Genomic DNA, 19689 nt, shown 5'->3' on the forward strand with positions numbered 1-19689 from the left:
TATATTCACTTTTCCTAAAAGTGAAGAAAAAATAGTAATATTGATGCCAAAAACTCGGCCTCTGTGCCCTGGTGCCCAATTGAATCTCAGAGACAGAGTTTTGGGTGAAGTAGGAAAGAGTAGCTCTATTGCTTTGCCAGGCAAAGGGGGACACAGTGGGCTCCTGCCTTTGAAAACTGTGTGTCCCAACCTGGGAGGATTTGGTGAGGAGTTTTACAGCAATAGTTCAGGGGTGAGTTTGCCGATAAGATTAGGGTGTGTGCAGGGCCTGCACTCTTTTAATCTGGTCTCAGGCCATCTCTTGATGAGCTTCTATGGTTCCTTTAATCTGGCCTCAGCTGGTCTTCTCTGGAAGGAAGAATGCTAACATCTTCCGTTTGTTGGGGGTTTTAGTTCTGTAAAGAGCTCAAAGGTACTGTTGTGTGTATCCCTTGAGGTGAAACCAGGACCTGCCTCAAGGCTGCACTATTGTTTCTTGGCTGCTCCTGCCTTGTCTCTGCAGCCCCTCCCTTCCATGATTAGCAACTGTTTGAATCTGCCCTTTGGGACTCAGGGAAGGTCATGGAGGCTGGAGTCTGTTCTCTACAAACAAGGAACGAGGGGACACAGAAAGGCTTTCATACCCAGGAGCCTCCACAGGGTCCTGCTCGGTTTCAGTATTTTTTAGGAAATTGCCAATACACAAGATACCTATTCTCCTTTCTTTATATCCCAAGTTGATACAATCACAAACAGACCTTTAAGATAGTGTAGGAAGCATCATATTAAGATGAGTAAAAATATAATTGTAGGGGAGGAATAAGAATTTTCCTTCTACCCTTCTTAGCTGAAACCCCTATAATAAAAGACAGATTAGCAAGAGGAAACCAGAAATTTATTAATGTTTATACCTCATGGTATACACATGGAAGAAACCCAGGGAAGAGTGAGTACTCAAAGAGGTGGCTTTAGAATTCAGGATTACATACTGTCTTAATAGGGAGAGAGGAGGAGGGATGTAGGCCTCTTAGGGGAGAGTAAATGATTTTAGAAAAGATGAATGGGCCCATAGAAGACTAGCTGAGAGGAATGATGGTTTGTAGTAAAGCTTGTCTGGGTATAGTGTGGACTTCTAGTTTCCTCTCCTGTGATAAGAGTTAATCTTCTCTGGTTGATGAAACTTTAGGGGAGTGGGTAATAACACGCAAGTTCCTTCTGGAGGGTCTTCTGGCAGATAAGGGGAGTTCAGAGAAAGCCTCTACCTGCATTTGCAGCTTTTGAAGTTCCTACTGCTGAAAATAATCAATATACCAAAGTGGCATATATTAGGCTGGCATATCCTGCAATCCCTTATAATGATAACAGATTTTTAATATTAATTTGTTAAAATAGCTAAAAGAGAATCTAAAAGAAGGAGAAAAAGTTGCAGAAGAACTTACATTAATTTATAATGTAATCCAGGAGAATTAAGGGGACCAAAAACACATAGGCGATAGAGAAAAATGTTTAAACAACTATGAGTAAGCAAAGTTAAAAGTTAAAAAGAAAAAGTGGGGAGAGAAGAAACTCCTGAGAAAGAATATAAATCAGAACGAATTTGTATAGTGGTAAAAATAAAAGTAAAGCATTTAAATCCACAATTTTTAAAATAAATTTCCAGTAAGGATAAGCATATTCTCACACATCCACCAAAGGACAAAAATAGAACTGTATATTTCTAACTAGGTCCTCTTGGTTCACTTCCCAAATCCTGAGATCCTTGAAGGGGAAGGGAATCAAGGGGCAGAGAGTTGGGTCTTTGTTCCTCTCCATGGCCTGGGCCTAGCTGCCATGTATTCTTTGTAAAACCTGTGAAGGTGAGAAACAAAGTTTTCAACAGAAAACCACAAGTGAACGTGGTCTTCCAGTCCACCAGGGAATCTTGCACACACCTAGGAGCACAAAAGCAGCAATCAAATTCATTTTTAAATCAGTCTTCAACATTTATATTGTTGGAGTTATTTAGCTACTTTTAGCACTCTACAGTCTTTGAATATAGAACTATTTTCTTATTTTTAAGTGTAAATATTTTACTTAGAACTATAGCAGATATTTAAATGACTAGAACAGATGAATTGTATTTGCATATTATTTCTATATTGCTGAAAGAGTTTTGTAAATGAATTCAGCACCATGGTGTTAAGGGACTAGAGAAAGAAACTCGGGAACCAACAGATTATCATCAAGATAAAGGTACATATTCCCCAGGTGGCAAATTCTACCTATTCTAGCTTTTATTATCCTTAGGATAGTGTTCTATTTATTTCAGGAGTACAGAAGTTTTAATTGGATATGTCATGTTTCAAAGACAAAAGAAATGCCTAATTCACTCTAACAAACTTGTTAGTCACTGTTTATACCAAGAGGATTTCTACTCTACAGAGAGTAATATTGTTTTCTTTTTTCTTTGTTGATAAATCAAAGTTTCATACTGACCTACAGCAGCCAAGCATACTTTAAAGCAAAATCATCTCAGACTAACACAGATATGTATCCTTTTAGCTTTATGCATTCTTTTTGCCCCCTTTTTGATTCTTTGAGAAATGTGTATTTCAAAAATAATTCAGTAAGAAAATGTTAAATTTGTCACCATAATTTATCTTCTAAGAAAAAAATATTTATAGGTTTTAATGTATTTCAATTCTAATAATATTAACTGAAGTTTTATGATTTTTTTTCCTTTAATGTTGTTATGCTGCTTATACAGTTTTGCTTGTTCGAAGGGGTTTTATTAGTCAAATGCCTGGGTAGTGTAGGAATGATTTGTAGGAACAACTTTACCCATTACCTGGGTTTCTATTTGTTATAAAGTCACTTTTTCTGGAAATGTGATTTTTATGCTTTACTCTGCCCAGTGCATGATCTTTTACTTTAAAGAAAGGTGGTGGTAGGGGGTGTTACAGTTTCAGTCTACCCTAATTCTGTTACTGTTTGCTTTGTTCAGCAATCACTCTGATCCTCCTGGCAGGGAACAAGATCCAGAGAACAAAACTAGTAGTGACTGTGTAGATAAAAAGGCAGTGAATTCTGCTTTTAAGGCAAAGGGGAATGGTCTACAAAAGAATGAAGATGGGAATAAAAATACAGCATTGTTAACCTGCAGATCTGTTATACCTTTGAAAATCTTACGCTGCAAAAAAGAAAGGGACACTATAAAGATACATAATTGTGAGACTGAAAATCTTGAAAAAGGTCACCATTCAGTTACTGGCCAAATACTTGACAATAAAATAGACTACGTTATTCATAGTTGAGAAACCATACACCCCTTTTTCTTAAAATGACAGAACAGTGTTTCAGGAGCATATGAGGTACCATAATATATTATTTATTCTCTGCCAGAAGAACTCTTTAGATACGGTGAAGATGATGGGGTCAAGAAGAGTACTCCAGAGAAGAATCGGAAAGAAATGTCGGAGCAGACATTGCAGAAGGTAGTCTAATCTTTACGATATTGAACTGAGCAAGTTAAATCTGAATTTTAACATAAAGGATTATATTTTAAAACGAGGTCTCATGAACTTAAACCTTGGGTGAATCCTTAATTTAAATTCAAAATCATTGGCTTACAAAAATGGGGTTAAAAAAATCAATGTTAGTGAAGTAAATGTGGAAACACTCATGCTTGTGTTGACATAGGTTTAAAATATTTTCAAAGATAAAAAGAATGATAACAATAGAAAGTATAAAAATTTACCCTCTATGTGTTTATTAGGTATAACTTAACTATTTTACTTTCTCTGTTACATTTCAAAACGCATACAGATGTACAATATTTGAACTAAAAAAAAAGCATAGTTTCAGCTTTATGCAGTAAAATGGTAATATGTTTATAATTTTAATTTTAAACTTGAAAATTATACATGTCTCATCTCATTTTAGATAAAAATTTATGCCCATATGATTTGGTATAGCTCTCCCTGTTTTAATAGAACCACTCTGTATAAACCCTATACTCACTTTACAACATGGCTATCTTTAATAGTAAAATGTTGTTTAAAAATCTTAACATTTATCTTTACAACTTTGTACTTAATTTACATTTTTGTATATAAATAACATTGTCATCAGTTTCAGTTAAGTGGGCTTGGTTTTATTTTAATACTTTTTGTTATTGTTATAAAGGAAATATTCTTAGAAAAAGCTGGAAGTTTACAGATATATAGACAAAAATATTAATGTAGCTACTTACATTTTGTATGTCTGTGAATTGATTCGTAGGAAATCTAGTGATATACAGCAGATGATATGATTCCTTATACTCCTAACACTTGCCATATGCTCAGGTAACACAGGCCATCATCTCATTATTACTGAATGACACATATCAGTTTCATATTATAACATAAAGAACAAGCAATGCTCATGTTCATTATCTTAAGATAAAATAAGTAATTGAAATAATGTATGTACTGCCAGCTAGAACGTGATACAGTTTATAACAATTTATCTTTTTTGTTTCAGAACACTATTCTTTTTTGCCAGGTTTTGTATAATTTTTATTTCTGTGGGTATATTGTACTACACTACTACTTACTACGTTAGGGTAGAAACCTAGAGAAGTTTATTATTTCATTCCAACTGCCATAAATGATGTGGAGGAGGAAAGGAATTTTTCCTCTATTCTTTTAGGTTCTCAGATGAGATATCACCGGTAATAAAAAGACAGATTAACAGGAAAAAACAAACAGAAGTTTAACAACAGGCATACCTCCTGTATACATAGGAGATGCCCAGGAAAACTGAAGTAACACCCTGAAATGGTCCAAGCCGTCACCTTATACACCTTCCTCAGCTAAAGACAAGAAAAGATGTCAGGGCTGGGCAGTCAGTTACTACTCAGTTTTCAGAGCCTCTCCTTGTGTCTGCTGTTTCTTAAAAACAACCAGCTCAAGATAAGACATATGTCAAAGAGACATTTTGGGGTGGCAAAATTCTGCTCCCCTTCATTGACTACTACCATAGTAGATCCAGAAAGCCATTTTAAGTCTTAAAAGCCAACAGAAATTGTTTTCATTGGACCATGTGTCAAATTAGTGTACTAATCTGTCACTGTTTTTTTAAATATTAACCTAATGCAATTGTATGAGTCATGATTTAACCCCTTTAGTTGAGTTCCCTTATTTTAGAAGGATATATATGAAATTCATTCAAAATGGGTTTAAAAGACAGTAAAAACATGAAAACAATATTTGTATAATACGTAGTAGCAATGAAACATATAAGTAGATCCTTTTTAAAATAATGTCTTAACATTTCACTCTGTTAAGGGATAAGTTGTGTCCCCCACCCAAATTCTTACGTCAAAGTCCTAATCCCCTGTATCTCAGAATGTGACTATATTTGAAGATGGAGGTCTTTAAAATTTTAATTAAGTTAAAATGAGGTTATTAGGGTTGAAGCCACCCAGTCTGTGTACTTTGTTATGGCAGCTCTAACAAAGTAATACACAAACTTTAAAAAGTCAGGTGTTTTATTTCAGTTTTGAAAGGAGCCATCTTTTTGGTAAATTAAATGCTCAGTACTGGACTTGAGATGATCTAATACCACACAAACCAAATGCCTTTAACACTTCCTCAGACTTTCATTTTCAAATATATATTGAAAATTTCCTTTCTGTTTTTGGAGAGGTGAAATCAGTTTGACAATTTTTTGAGAGTATACCTTGAATAACACTTTAATATGTGCTATGGACTTTCCCTTATCAAATTCTTTAGAAGTAGTATCTCTCTTGTCCTCCATTTTAAACTTAAATGCAAATAATTTTGACCAGTTCTTATGTTTAAACATAGATTCACATTAGGCAGTTAACAGACTTTAAATATTTTAAACATAACAGACCTTAAAAAGGTACTCTTCCACTGGTATCTAAAATTTTCATGAGTTGTACCCAATCTTAAAATAAAAAAATGCCAATTTCCAAAACTGAAATCTCAAATTTGTTTGTTACATTTCTTCATTATGTTATATTTTAATCAAAAGTATAAAGTTGAGGGGCTTCCCTCGTGGTGCAGTGGTTGGGAGTCCGCCTGCCGATGCAGGGGACACGGGTTCGTGCCCCGGTCCGGGAGGATCCCACATGCCGCGAAGTGGCTGGGCCCGTGAGCCATGACCACTGAGCCTGCGCGCCTGGAGCCTGTGCTCCGCAACAGAAGAGGCCACAACAATGAGAGGCCCGCGTACCGCAAAAAAAAAAAAAAAAAAAAAATGTGTAAAGTTGATTTAATAGATAATTCAGCAATATTTAGTGCAAGTAATTATATTTTAGCTCAAGTAATATTATTAACTAGCTGTTATGATTAACAGTAATAGAGACAATAATGATGATGATGATGATGATGATGATGATGATGAACCGTCTAGAACTTACCGTCTACTGAGAATTGTGGTATATGATCATATTTAATGCTCGTAACCTGCAAAATAGCTGTTACTATTCCCATTTCACAGATGAGGAAACTAAAGGTAAAATAGGTTAAATATTTTACCAGGTAAAGCAATCAGAGCTAGAAGTGAGATCCAGACCAGGCTCAAAATTCAATTTCCCCTAGATTGCACTGCTTCTTACTAATATTTTTATATCACCACAGTCAAAATCATTTTTTAAAGGTATAATTGTTTATTTTCATAAAATAATTTTTAAAAATACAGTCTCTTCTATTCACTCCACCCTGGAATCTAACATGCTAAAATATTTTAAAGTATATTTATGAAAACTATACTGTTTGGGGCAGTGATTAAAAACCACTGAGAGAAACCAAAGAGAAAAAGGTGGTATTCTTTTTCTGCTTGTAGTATTTTTTAGTAAATGGAGACTATAATTTCGTGATAGAGTGTTTTGGAAAAAGTAAAAATGTTCATGTATTCCTGAACACTGTATTTTCTGTCACATTATCCAGCTCTCCAATAAAGTATTTGCATTGAGAAACAACAACAGAATTTGTTTCACAGAAATATACAGAGGTCTACAATATTCTGGTAGAAACTCATATACCTCTATTTCAGGTCAAGAGTAAGCCCTACAAAGACATAAGTCCAACAGTAGGGAGTATATCATACTATGGAAAAAACTGATTAAAATTAGCTGAGATTCTTCATATTGTGTTGGGAAATATCCATGTCCCAGGGCAGCATAACCAATCGGTAAATGACTGTTGAATTAAATGAAGGGGGTTGAACTCACAAGAAGACTAAGGGTGCAGAAGGATCAGAGAGGACTGAAACTCACATTAGGAAACAACTTAGATCTTCACCATCATGAGTCAAGTCCAGTAAACTGGAAAGTGTTAAGAGTATGCATAAGTTTTTTGTGTATTTCTCGAATATTATTTTAAATCATTGGTTGTCAATGTATCAATAATGTTTTCTCCTTTGAAGAATTTGTTTTAAGGTAAGTATGAGTCCATATAGTTTTTCAATTGTTGTATTTTTTTTGTCACATTATCCAGCTCTCCAATAAAGTATTTGCATTGAGAGGGATCAATAGAATTTGTTTCCCAGAAATATACAGAGGTCTACAAGTAGTCTGGTGCAAACTCATATACATCTACTCCAGGTCAAGAGTAAGCCCTGTTAAGACCTATAAAAGTTTCTTGCTTGACTCTTTCTTTCTTGACCCTAGTTCTTTGTTCATTTTCCACATATATCTGGGAAAGTCTTCTTCCCCATACGGCTTGTGGAATAGTGGGATAGGCACAAAATCCTGAACTTGAATCCCAGTTTAACCAGGAAATGTTTACGTCTGTGTGTTAAGTTTTCAGAGCTTCCATTTCCTCTTCTGGGAAGATAATTATCAATTCTGCTTACCTCACCTGTTTTTGAGATTATCAGAAGAGATTGTGTTTATTAAAAATTTTTATAAATGGTAAAATGTACTATAAAGGAACAAAATTTGCCACTCCAAAAGTCTCTTTGGCATATGGATTATTTTGAGTCAAAAATAATCAGGACCCAAAAGACTCAGGAAGAAACTTTGACCTTCCACCTGACTGCCTAAGAGAATGAAGATAGAGGACCTATTCCAGGAAGGGAACTATCACCATAGATAACTGTAGTATAAACTAGGTGTGTGTTGTCAGGGAAGAATCTAGCCAATTGTCTGTTAAAATTTCTCTCTGTGTCCTGTTGTCTCTGCATGGTTCAGCAAACATTTGTTTACCACGAATTTGCTTTTCCATCTCCTTGTTAATTGCCTTCCTCCTAAACCACTAGCACCAACATCCTCTTTTCTCTTTAGCTGAAAATGGTATTTAAGGCGAGGAGGGTTTTGGCCATTTCATTGAGTTACTGTGTTTTCCTGGGTCTCTCCCATGTACACATGTTATAAAACCTTTGATTTTCTCCTGTTAATGTGTCTCATGTCAATTTAATTCTTAGACCAGCCATAAGAACACAGAAGGGTAGAGAGAAATGTCTTCCTCTGCAACAGTGCTTTACAAACAGTGTTGAATATTTTTCAAGATTTAAGTTGAAATCAACTCCTCCTTGAAATTTTTGTACTCATGGCTTAGAATCAGTTGCTCTTTCCTTTATGTCCAGACTTATGGCACTTAGATTCTATCCTTTATTAGCTTTATTTGTGCAATTGTCTTTGTTTCTGAATAGTTTTTGAAATTAAGTTCAAGAATTATATATTATTTCTGTGTCCTACAACATGAACACTGTTTAATGAAATAAATGTAAAAAAATTAATTCATATGAAACCTTGAAATAATTATTTTAACATTGTTAGATTCCTTTTTTTTTTTTTTTTTTTTTGGTAAAAAGTTCCTGTATTTTATAAACTAAGGACCTCACAACTATTAAAATTACATTTTTATAATTTAGGAAAAAGCAGCCTCAATAGATCATTTTGTATTTAGGTCATCAGTTTTTCATATGATAGTTAAATATTGAAGGCTAATTTTATTTTAATAATAAAGTTTCCCTATGTACTGTTTTCAGACTTTTTGTATAAATTGTTTTTCTCTGAAAGTATTCTTTTTCACGAGTAGTAAAATGAGGGGGAGCAAAATATATCACCCCAAAATATGTCTCTTTGGCATATTGATTATTTTAGGCTGATTATTTTTAAGAAACTACAGACATAAGAAAAGCTCTGAAAACTGAGTAGAAGTTATCCCTTTGTAAGAAACATTTACATTTATAAGGGAAATCTCCATTTGTAAGAGGGTATACCTTGCTGTACCAGGAAGATGAAGATGACCAAATCTCTAAAAGTGTAATCAGTGGAGAAGGCAAGGACCTAAATCTGCTTAACAGCCAGACCCTTGTTTACTGTGCTTTTCCTGGGAACCTCCTATAACTGACTCCCACCCACCAAAATCTTACATAGTCTTTAGATGAAAATGGTATTTAAGGTGATGGCTTAGGCCATTTCGGGGAGTTACTCAGTTTTCCTGGGTATCTCCCAAGTATACAGGAGGTATACGTGATATTAAATTTTTGTTTTTCTCTTGTTAATCTGTCTTATATTATATATTTATATAATATATATTTATATATCTTATATTATATTTTTATATTCTTATATTTTTCTCTTGTTAATCTGTCTTATATCAATTTCATTCTGAGACCAGAAAGAACCTAGAAGGGTAGAAGGAAATTTTTTTCCTTCCCAACAGTAGACTATAAAGCCAAAGCACTTACAGTCTCAGAGAACTCTGCAGAGCTTATTAGCATACTTAGTTCTGTGTCACATTGTGTAGAATTTTAACTTCTTTTACCATCTGTCCTTTATTCAACAGATGTATTATTGCATTTTAGAATGTATTTATGTACACCACCTTAGAATTATTTAGAAATTAAGTACTTTAGATTTATTTTGTCCTTGTGCTAAATGAAATTTTATTTTCATAAGTTAGAAATGACAATAAAAATACAGTACATTCTGGTTTTGGACTTTTAAAAGAATAAATTAAACTTTTCTATTTAGGTCATTGAATTGGAAAATCGGCTAAAATCTTTTGAGAAAAGGTCAAGAAAATTAAAAGAAGGGAATAAAAAATTAATAAAAGAAAATGATTTCCTGAAATCCCTTGTGAAACAGCAGCAAGAAGACGCAAAGACCAGAGAAAAAGAGGTGGAACAACTGCAAAAGGGAAGTAAAGATGTAGAAAAAGACAAAGCTGAACTTCAAGTAAAACTCAGTGAGCTGGAGATAGAAGTCACTTCCCTAAGGAGACAAGTGGCAGAAGCTAATGAGTTGAGAAATGAAAATGAAGAGCTGATGAATTCAGTAGAGAAATTACAGCGTTCAGCAGACAAAGCTAAATCTGAGATGGCCACCACGGAAGTGAGATCTGGATCTAGACAATCTGATTGTAAGGCAACCACTACCAAGGTTAAATTTAAAGCGGCCAAGAAAAAGCGCACCGTGGGTCGTTACCACACTGTTCTCAATCACTCCATCAAGGTCATGAGCAATGTGTTTGAGAACCTCAGCAAGGACGACTGGGAGGATGTGTGCGAAAGCAGGTAAGGCTCTCATTAACTTAGCTCAGTGGTGGGGACACTGTGCATATGTAAAGCACCAGCAAGTGGAGATTGAATTTCAACTACTGTCGATTTGGTATTCAGAAAAAATACTGTCAGATCCTTTGAAATATCTTGGGAGGTCTTGTTCTGAGCTTATTGACTGAAATTTGCATGCAAAATTAGCCACAACTGCATGAGTGTTTGAATAGGTGCCAGGAAACCCAAAAGAAGGCAATGCTTGATTTCTTCCAGTGATGCTATTTTCATGCAGTCATGAGGCTTGAAATTGACAGTTTGGCAGGTTGATTTAATTTGCTGGCCCTTTGCATATTCACCACTGACAGCTAAGGATTCCCAGGCAAGCCTACTAAGTCGGTTTAGTTATCTTGTGACATGGCAACCTGGGAGGAGAAACATTTTTTCCCCTTAATTTAGTTAGATAAATTTTGAATGACCCATTTCAGCTTGTTACCAGATGTCTACAAGCTGTTTAACATCCTTTAAATTAAGAACCATCTTCACTAATTATTTCATGTATGTATTATGCAAGTCATTGTGCTAACTTTAATTGAAGGAGGTTAAAAATTAGTTCTTTAAAGTTAAAGCTCTACAGATTCCTAGTTTTAAGTTATCTAACCCCTAGTGAATAACAACAGGGGAATACTAAAAATCTATAATATTTCTTACCCTTACCCCTGGCTATACATTCATACATTGAAGCACATCAGTAAAACCACAAAGGCAAGTGGATAATAGAACACCTCTTTTTATACCTAGATAATACGGAAGTTTAATGTGGCCAGAATTGTTAACAGACACATGGAACAATTTTCCATAATTCTGTCTTGGTTTATGATGGCGCATATTTCCTTTTATTTTCCCAAGTTTTTTTTTTTTTTTTAAATCTGCAGTCATGATCTGTTTTAGATTTGGGATGTTTCTGGGTAGTTTTCTTAGACATAGATCTGAAACATTTTAAAATGCAATTCTCAAACTTGTTTGCATATTAGAATCACCTGGGGATCTCATAAAAATTCCAAAGCTCAGGCCACATCCCAGAACAATTAAATCATAACTTCTGGAGTGAGATACAAGCTTCAGTATGTTTTGAGGCTCTCCAGCTGATTCCAATATGCAGACAAGTTTGCCAACCACTGTTTTAAACGATCAGTGGTCATGCCTCTGGTCTTTAGACAGGTGAAAAACTCAAAAACAAATTTATGAAAGTAAGGAAAAAAGACCAAATCTGCTCTCCTGTTTCTTTGTTACCTCTTCTAAGGTTTTCTTCCCTGTTCTCAAAAGCAGTTAGAGATAAAATCCTACTTAGTTTAAAACCCACTAAGGGCTTCCCTGGTGGTGCAGTGGTTGAGAGTCCGCCTGCCGATGCAGGGGACACGGGTTCGTGTCCCGGTCCGGGAAGGTCCCACATGCCAGGGAGCGGCTAGGCCCGTGAGCCATGGCCGCTGAGCCTGCGTGTCCGGAGGCTGTGCTCTGCAACAGGAGAGGCCACAACAGTGAGAGGCCCGCGTACTGCAAAAAAAAAAAGAAAACCAAAACCCACTAAGTGTTTATCTTTGTCTTCCAGGAAATTCTGGTTTCATCTACTAATTATATCTCAGCCAGTTGGTACTACCACACTCTTCATAATATAGTGGTACATATTTACTGGTGTATGTATGTCTGAATAAATATGTGAAAGTTAAGGAATACACTCAGTTCAATTTCATCTTCTTGGTGCATGTGCAGAAGGTCACGTATTTTGGGGGATGTATCACACTATATCTCTTAAAACATAGGATTGTCATTTAAGTTATTAGCAGTGAAACTCAGTTTTACACTGTGAGGATTAATTGTTACATTTCCTGCCTGACAGAACGGTCTCAGGAATCACTCAGCTGCAAAGAATTCTCAAGCAATTAGAAATCCCACAATGGAGCCTCAGGACTTCAGGACATTCTATTTCTTTTAACTTTTCATAGTCTGAAATATAAGAAATTTACTTGGATACTGAGGAAAATAGAACTTGGCCCTTTATTTATTTGTATATAGAATATTATATAATTATTACCTTATGAATATTTATTTCCCATAGTTGAATAATATTACAAGAGCATGATGTCAAAGAACAAAAATAATATGATTTAGTAACGAGCATGAAGACCTCTATTCATGCGAAAACATGCATGGATAAGGGGAGTGCAGTGCCTAACAAGCTGTGGAGCACTCTTTCAAGGGTTTTGGGGCAGGAGGGAGTTTTATAGAGCATTATAAGAGGCAAAGCAGAAACAGGGCATGATTGGCTAGGAGGTCAGGGATTTTCTTGTAAAGCTAGCGGGTCCTATTTTCTAGGGTAAGGTAGCTAGCTAAAGTTCGCAAACTAGCTAAAGCTGAATTGGAGGATTCTGATTGGTATATGTTAGCTTTCCTTGACAGTGATGCATTTCCCGTTAGTGCAGCTGACTTAGGTTCCAGTTTCTGACACAGGCCGGGCCGCTGGGGCAGCCTGCATTTTGTGGGTCCCGATATATGAATTATCTTTATCAATGCCCATTCACTGATAGGTAATAATCAGGAGGAGTTGTTAATACCTAGAAGAAGAAAGACAGAATTTCAGCAAAACATGTTTATCAAATCTGTGGATAACGTGACACTGAAAGGGCTGGAAAATAGTTTACAAGATAGAATCAAAATCCCCAAAGATCTCAATAGACTGGGAAGATATAGTTATCCAGAAGACTACAGGGTCCTTTACTTGGCTATAAAATGTCAGTTGTTCAACTATGCAATGGGAAGATATGGCACTTTGTAATAGTGAATGTAAAAGTATATTTTGTTAAATCCTGTAAGAGTCTCAGTACAATATGCATGCTGGAAAAGCTTATACAAATTTAGTCTACATCTACCAGGAGTACTACTAAATACTTCTCATTGTACACTCGAAGTATGAAATTGAATTCTGGACATAATGCTCCATCAAAATAAGCTGGTGTACTTTTCAAGAGGGACCAGGAAGGGAAAGCATCTCAAAAGCATTCATGTTAGGAGTACTTGAACAAGCTAGGGATGTTTTCCTTAGAGATGTTGCAAGCATCATATAACTATATCCAAATAGTTAGATCGTCCATGTGGAAAAGGGATTGAACTTAAATTTCTGCTCAGCATCAACACCAGCACTTCTAATCTTCTTCCCTTTATTTTTTTTCTTTAACACAAACTATTAACATACTGTGTTTTATATATACATATATAAAATTTAGTCCTCTTCTTTGTCACCTGTCTCCCCACCCCACTGGGCTGAAAGCTACCTGAGGGCAAGGAGTTTAATCTATTTTTTTTTCACTCACCATTTTACCCTTGTGCCCAGAAAAGTGCCTGGTACATAGTTGGTGCTTAACAAGTATTATATTGAATGATGAATACCCATAAGAGACGGAACTAGATCAATTCATGAAAGGCTCAGAGATTCAGATTTTGTTCCAGACTAGGAGAAAACTTTCTTTTAGAAATATTAAAGCTTTCTGCCCTGGGTCAGAAAGTAGTGAGTGTTCCAACCCTGCAAGCGTTGAAACATGTGCTTCCTGAGTTAACACTTGGAGAAATACTATAGAAGTGATGCTGCAAGCATGTGATATTAGATAATCTAACTTCTTGATGAGATTTTATAATTTTGTAAAATATATTTAAACAATTTTCTCTCAATATATTTAGAGTAATTTTCTCTCTTAACAATGAGAATCAGTAAATGCCCAAATTAAACTTGTAGCTACCTATATAAACTGTGCTGTAATATTATTTGGTCTTGAACTTAAAGAGGTACGTTTAACAACTCTTCTTCTTGGGCTTTATATCCCCCCTTTTTCCCAAAATCAGTGATTCTGAAGCACAGACCGTACAAAATTTGGGGAAAATTATTGTAGAAACATCCCAGAAAATAAGTCCTACAGAGGATAGAGGAGACCAGAAAGAAAGCCAAACAGAAGACAGCCAAATGCAAGGCAAAGAAATAGTACAAATACATCCAAATGTAGATGGAAAGACTCCAAAGGTATATCACAATTTTGCTTAATTATAAGCTATGTTTTTAATGTTATCTCATGCTTCATAACTTAAATCAATTTTTGTTGCCAGTGATTTAATTTAAATCCTTAAAAAATTGTTTTCTTTGGAATATACAGTGAAAATACTCACTTTTTAATAATTTTCAAGTACTAATTTAGTATAATCTTTTGCATAGATGAACATGGAAATAGATATAATTTTCCTGAATATAAATCTTAAGGTATTTATCTTTCAGTCAAAAATAAATGAATGTGATAATAAGCTCATTGCTGTTTGCAGGTATATAAAATATATGAAAAGAAGAAATTTCTGTTTTTATATTAGCCTTCATGATAATAAATTATTTAGTCTGACTAAATTTTTAAATTTCTGATTTCTACGTAATGTATTTTATTCCCCAGCGTATTTTTTTTATTTTGCTGTTCTGATTTTTTTTAAATTTCAACCTAATGTATTTTATTCCCCAATATATTTTATTTTTTTAATTTCTTTATTTTTATTTTTTCTAAAGTTTTATTTACATGTTTGCAATTGAGATGCTTATTCTGCTTATGTTTTTTTTTAACATATTAATTGGTGTATAATTCCTTTACAGTGTTGTGTTAGTTTCTGCTGTATAATGAAGTTAATCAGCTACACGTATATATATATTCCCATATGCTATCCCTCTTGCGTCTCCCTCCCACGCTCCCTATCCCACACCTCTATGTGGTCACAAAGCACAGAGCTGATCTCCCTGTGCTACGCGACTGCTTCCCACTAGCTATCTGTTTTACATATGGTAGTGTATATATGTCAATGCAACTCTCTCACTTCATCCCATCTTACAGTTCCCCCTCCCCGTGTGCTCATGTCCATTCTCTACGTCTGCATCTTTATTCCTGTCCTGCCCCTATGTTCATAAGAACCTTTTTTTTTTTTTTTTGGAGACTCCATATATATGTGTTACCATACGGTATTTGATTTTCTCTTTCTGACTTACTTCACTCTGTATGACAGACGCTGGGTCCATCCACCTCACTACAAATAACTCAATTTCATTTCATTTCTTTGGCTGAGTAATATTCCACTGTATATATATATGCCACATCTTCTTTATCCATTCATCTGTCGATGGACACTTAGGTTGCTTCCATGTCCTCGCTATTGTAAATAGTGCTGCACTGAACATTGGGGTACATGTCTCTTTTGAATTACGGTTTTCTCAGGGTATATGCCCAGTAGTGGGATTGCGGGGTCGTATGGTAGTTCTATTTTTAGTTTTTTAAGGAACCTCCAATACTGTTTCTCCATAGTGGCTTTATCAATTTACATTCCCAGCAACAGTGCAGAAGGGTTCCCTTTTCTCCACACCGTCTCCAGCATTTATTGTTTCTAGACTTTTTGATGATGGCCATTCTGACCGGTGTGAGGTGATACCTCATTGTAGTTTGAATTTGCATTTCTCTAATGATTAGTGATATTGACCATCCTTTTATGTGTTTGTTGGCAATCTGTATATATTCTTTGGAGAAAAGTCTATTTAGGTCTTCTGCCCATTTTTGGATAGGGTTGTTTGTTTTCTTGATATTGAGCTGCATGAGCTGCTTGTATATTTTGGAGATTAATCCTTTGTTAGTTGCTTCGTTTGCAAATATTTTCTCCCATTCTGAGGGTTGTCTTTTCGTCTTGTTCAAGGTTTCCTTTGCTGTGCAAAAGCTTTTAAGCTTCATTAGGTCCCATTTGTTTGTTTTCATTTCCATTTCTCTAGGAGGTGGGTCAAAAAGAATCTTGCTGTGATTTATGTCATAGAGTGTTCTGCCTATGTTTTCCTCCAAGAGTTTGATAGTTTCTGGCCTTACATTTCGTTCTTTAATCCATTTTCAGTTTATTTTTGTGTATGGTGTTAGGGTGTGTTTTAATTTCATTCTTTTACATGTTTCTCTCCATTTTTCCCAGCACCACTTATTGAAGAGGCTGTCTTTTCTCCATTGTATATTCTAGCCTCCGTTATTAAACATAAGGTGACCATATGTGCATGGGTTTATCTCTAGGCTTTCTATCCTGTTCCATTGACCTATATTTCTGTTTTTATGCCAGTAACGTATTGTCTTGATTACTGTAGCTTTGTAGTATAGTCTGAAGTCAGGGAGCCTGATTCATCCAGCTTTGTTTTTCTTCCTCAAGATTGCTTTGGCTATTCGGGGTCTTCTGTGTTTCCATACAAATTGTAAATTTTTTTGTTCTTTTTCTGTGAAAAATGCTATGAGTAGTTTGATGGGGATTGCGTTGAAGCTGTAGCTTGCTTTGGGTCTTATAGTCATTTTCACAATGTTGATTCTTTCAATGCAAGAACATGGTATATCTCTCCATCTGTATCGTCTTTAATTTCTTTGATCAGTGTCTTAAAGTTTTCTGCATACCAGTCTTTTGTCTCCTTAGGTAGGTTTATTCCTAGATATTTTATTCTTTTTGTTGCAGTGGTAAATGGGAGTGTGTTCTTAATTTCACTTTCAGATTTTTCTTCATTAGTGTATAGGAATGCAAAAGATTTCTGTGCATTAATTTTGTATACTGCTACTTTCCCAAATTCATTGATTAGCTCTAGTAGTTTTCTGGTGGCATCTTTAGGATTTTCTATGTATAGTGTCATGTCATCAGCAAACAGTGACAGTTTTACTTCTTCTTTTCTGATTTGGATTCCTTTTATTTCTTTTTCTTCTCTGGTTGCTGTGGCTGAAAGTTCCAAAACTATGTTGAATAATAGTGGAAAGAGTGGGCAACCTTGTCTTGTTCCTGATCGTAGAGGAAATGGTTTCAGTTTTTCACCATTGAGAACGATGTTTGCTGTGGGTTTTTCATATATAGCCTTTGTTATCTTGAGGTAAGTTCACTCTATGCCTACTTTCTGTAGAGTTTTTATCATAATTGGATGTAGAATTTTGTCAAAGGCTTTTTCTACTTCTAATGAGATTATCATGTTTTTTTTTAACATCTATTTTGGAGGATAATTGCTTTATGCTCCTTTATGCTTTATAATTGCTTTATACTATTTTATAATGCTTTATGGTGTCTTAGTTTCTGCTTTATAACAAAGTGAATCAGTTATACATATACATATGATCCCATATCTCTTCCCTCTTGCGTCTCCCTCCCTCCCACCCTCCCTATCCCACCCCTCTAGGTCATCACAAACCACAGAGCTGATCTCCCTGTGCTATGCAGCTACTTCTTACTAGCTATCTATTTTACATTTGGTAGTGTATATATGTCCATGCCACTCTCTCACTTTGTCACAGCTTACCGTTCCCCGTCCCCATATCCTCAAGTCCGTTCTCTAGTAGGTCTGTGCCTTTATTCCCATCTTCCCCTAGGTTCCTCATGACTTTTTTTTTTCCTTAGATTCCATATATATGTGTTAGCATACGGTATTTGTTTTTCTCTTTCTGACTTACTTCACTCTGTATGACAGAATCTAGGTCCATCCACGTCACTACAAATAACTCAATTTCATTTCTTTTTACGGCTGAGTAATATTCCATTGTGTATATGTGCCACATCTTCTTTATCCATTCATCTGTTAATGGATACTTAGGTAGCTTCCATGTCCTGGGTATTGTAAATAGAGCTGCAATGCACATTTTGGTACATGACTCTTTTTGAATTACAGTTTTCTCAGGGTATATGCCCAGTAGTAGGATTGCTGGGTCATATGGTAGTTCTATTTTTAGTTTTTTAAGGAACCTCCATACTGTTCTCCACAGTGGCTGTATCAATTTACATTCCCATCAACAGTGCAAGAGGGTTCCCTTTTCTCCACACCCTCTCCAGCATGTATTGTTTCTAGATTTTTTGATGATGGCCATTCTGACCGGTGTGAGATGATATCTCATTGTAGTTTTGATTTGCATTTCTCTAATGATTAATGATGTTGAGCATTCTTTCATGTGTTTGTTGGCAATATGTATATCATCTTTGGAGAAGTGTCTATTTAGGTCTTCTGCCCATTTTTGGATAGGGTTGTTTGCTTTTTTGTTACTTATCTGCATGAGCTGGTTGTAAATTTGGGGGATTAATCCTTTGTCAGTTGCTTCATTTGCAAATATTTTCTCCCATTGTGAGGGTTGTCTTTTGGTCTTGTTTATGGTTTCCTTTGCTGTGCAAAAGCTTTTAAGTTTCATTAGGTCCCATTTGTTTATTTTTGTTTTTATTTCCATTTCTCTAGAAGGTGGGTCAAAAAGGATCTTGCTGTGATTGATGTCATAGAGTGTTCTGCCTATGTTTTCCTCTAAGAGTTTGATAGTTTCTGGCCTTACATTTAGGTCTTTAATCCGTTTTCAGTTTATTTTTGTGTATGGTGTTAGGGAGTGTTCTAATCTCATACTTTTATTTGTATCTGTCCAGTTTTCCCAGCACCACTTATTGAAGAGGCTGTCTTTCTCCATTTTATATTCTTACCTCCTTTATAAAAGATAAGGTGACCATATGTGCGTGGGTTTATCTCTGGGCTTTCTGTCCTGTTCCATTGATCTATATTTCTGTTTTTGTGCCAGTACCATACTGTCTTGATTAATTTAGCTTTGCAGTATAGTCTGAAGTCAGGGAGCCTGATTCCTCCAGCTCCGTTTTTTGTTCTCAGGATTGCTTTGGCTATTTGGGGTCTTTTGTATTTCCATACAAATTGTGAAATTTTTTTTTTTTTTTTTTTAAACATCTTTATTGGAGCATAATTGCTTTACAATGGTATGTTAGTTTCAGCTTCACAACAAAATGAATCAGTTATATATATACATATGTTCCCATATCTCTTCCCGCTTGCGTCACCCTCCCTCCCACCCTCCCTATCCCACCCCTCCAGGCGGTCACACAGCACCGAGCTGATCTCCCTGTGCTATGCGGCTGCTTCCCACTAGCTATCTACCTTACGTTTGGTAGTGTATACATGTCCATGCCTCTTTATTGCTTTGTCACCGTTTACCCTTCCCCCTCCCCATAGCCTCAAGTCCATTCTCTAGTAAGTCTGTGTCTTTATTCCTGTTTCACCCCTAGGTTTTTCATGACATTTTTTTTTCTTAAATTCCATATATATGTGTTAGCATACGGTATTTGTCTCTCTCTTTCTGACTTACTTCACTCTGTATGACAGACTCTAGGTCT

At 35.5% G+C, this 19689-nt stretch overlaps 1 protein-coding gene across 4 annotated transcripts in view; it reads left to right on the plus strand.

Annotated features, from left to right (window-relative positions):
• Positions 1 to 19689, plus strand: part of CNTLN (centlein) — a 331593-nt gene that overhangs the window by 212887 nt on the left and 99017 nt on the right. For all 4 annotated transcript variants that reach the window (XM_060300962.1, XM_060300963.1, XM_060300964.1 and 1 more), the window contains 3 exons: positions 3361 to 3452; positions 9953 to 10494; positions 14365 to 14539. In XM_060300962.1, coding sequence (XP_060156945.1) covers positions 3361 to 3452; positions 9953 to 10494; positions 14365 to 14539 — 809 coding nt within the window. The remainder of the gene's footprint in view (positions 1 to 3360; positions 3453 to 9952; positions 10495 to 14364; positions 14540 to 19689) is intronic.

This window comes from Globicephala melas, chromosome 6 (genome assembly GCF_963455315.2).
Source record: "Globicephala melas chromosome 6, mGloMel1.2, whole genome shotgun sequence".
Taxonomy (NCBI): domain Eukaryota; kingdom Metazoa; phylum Chordata; class Mammalia; order Artiodactyla; family Delphinidae; genus Globicephala; species Globicephala melas.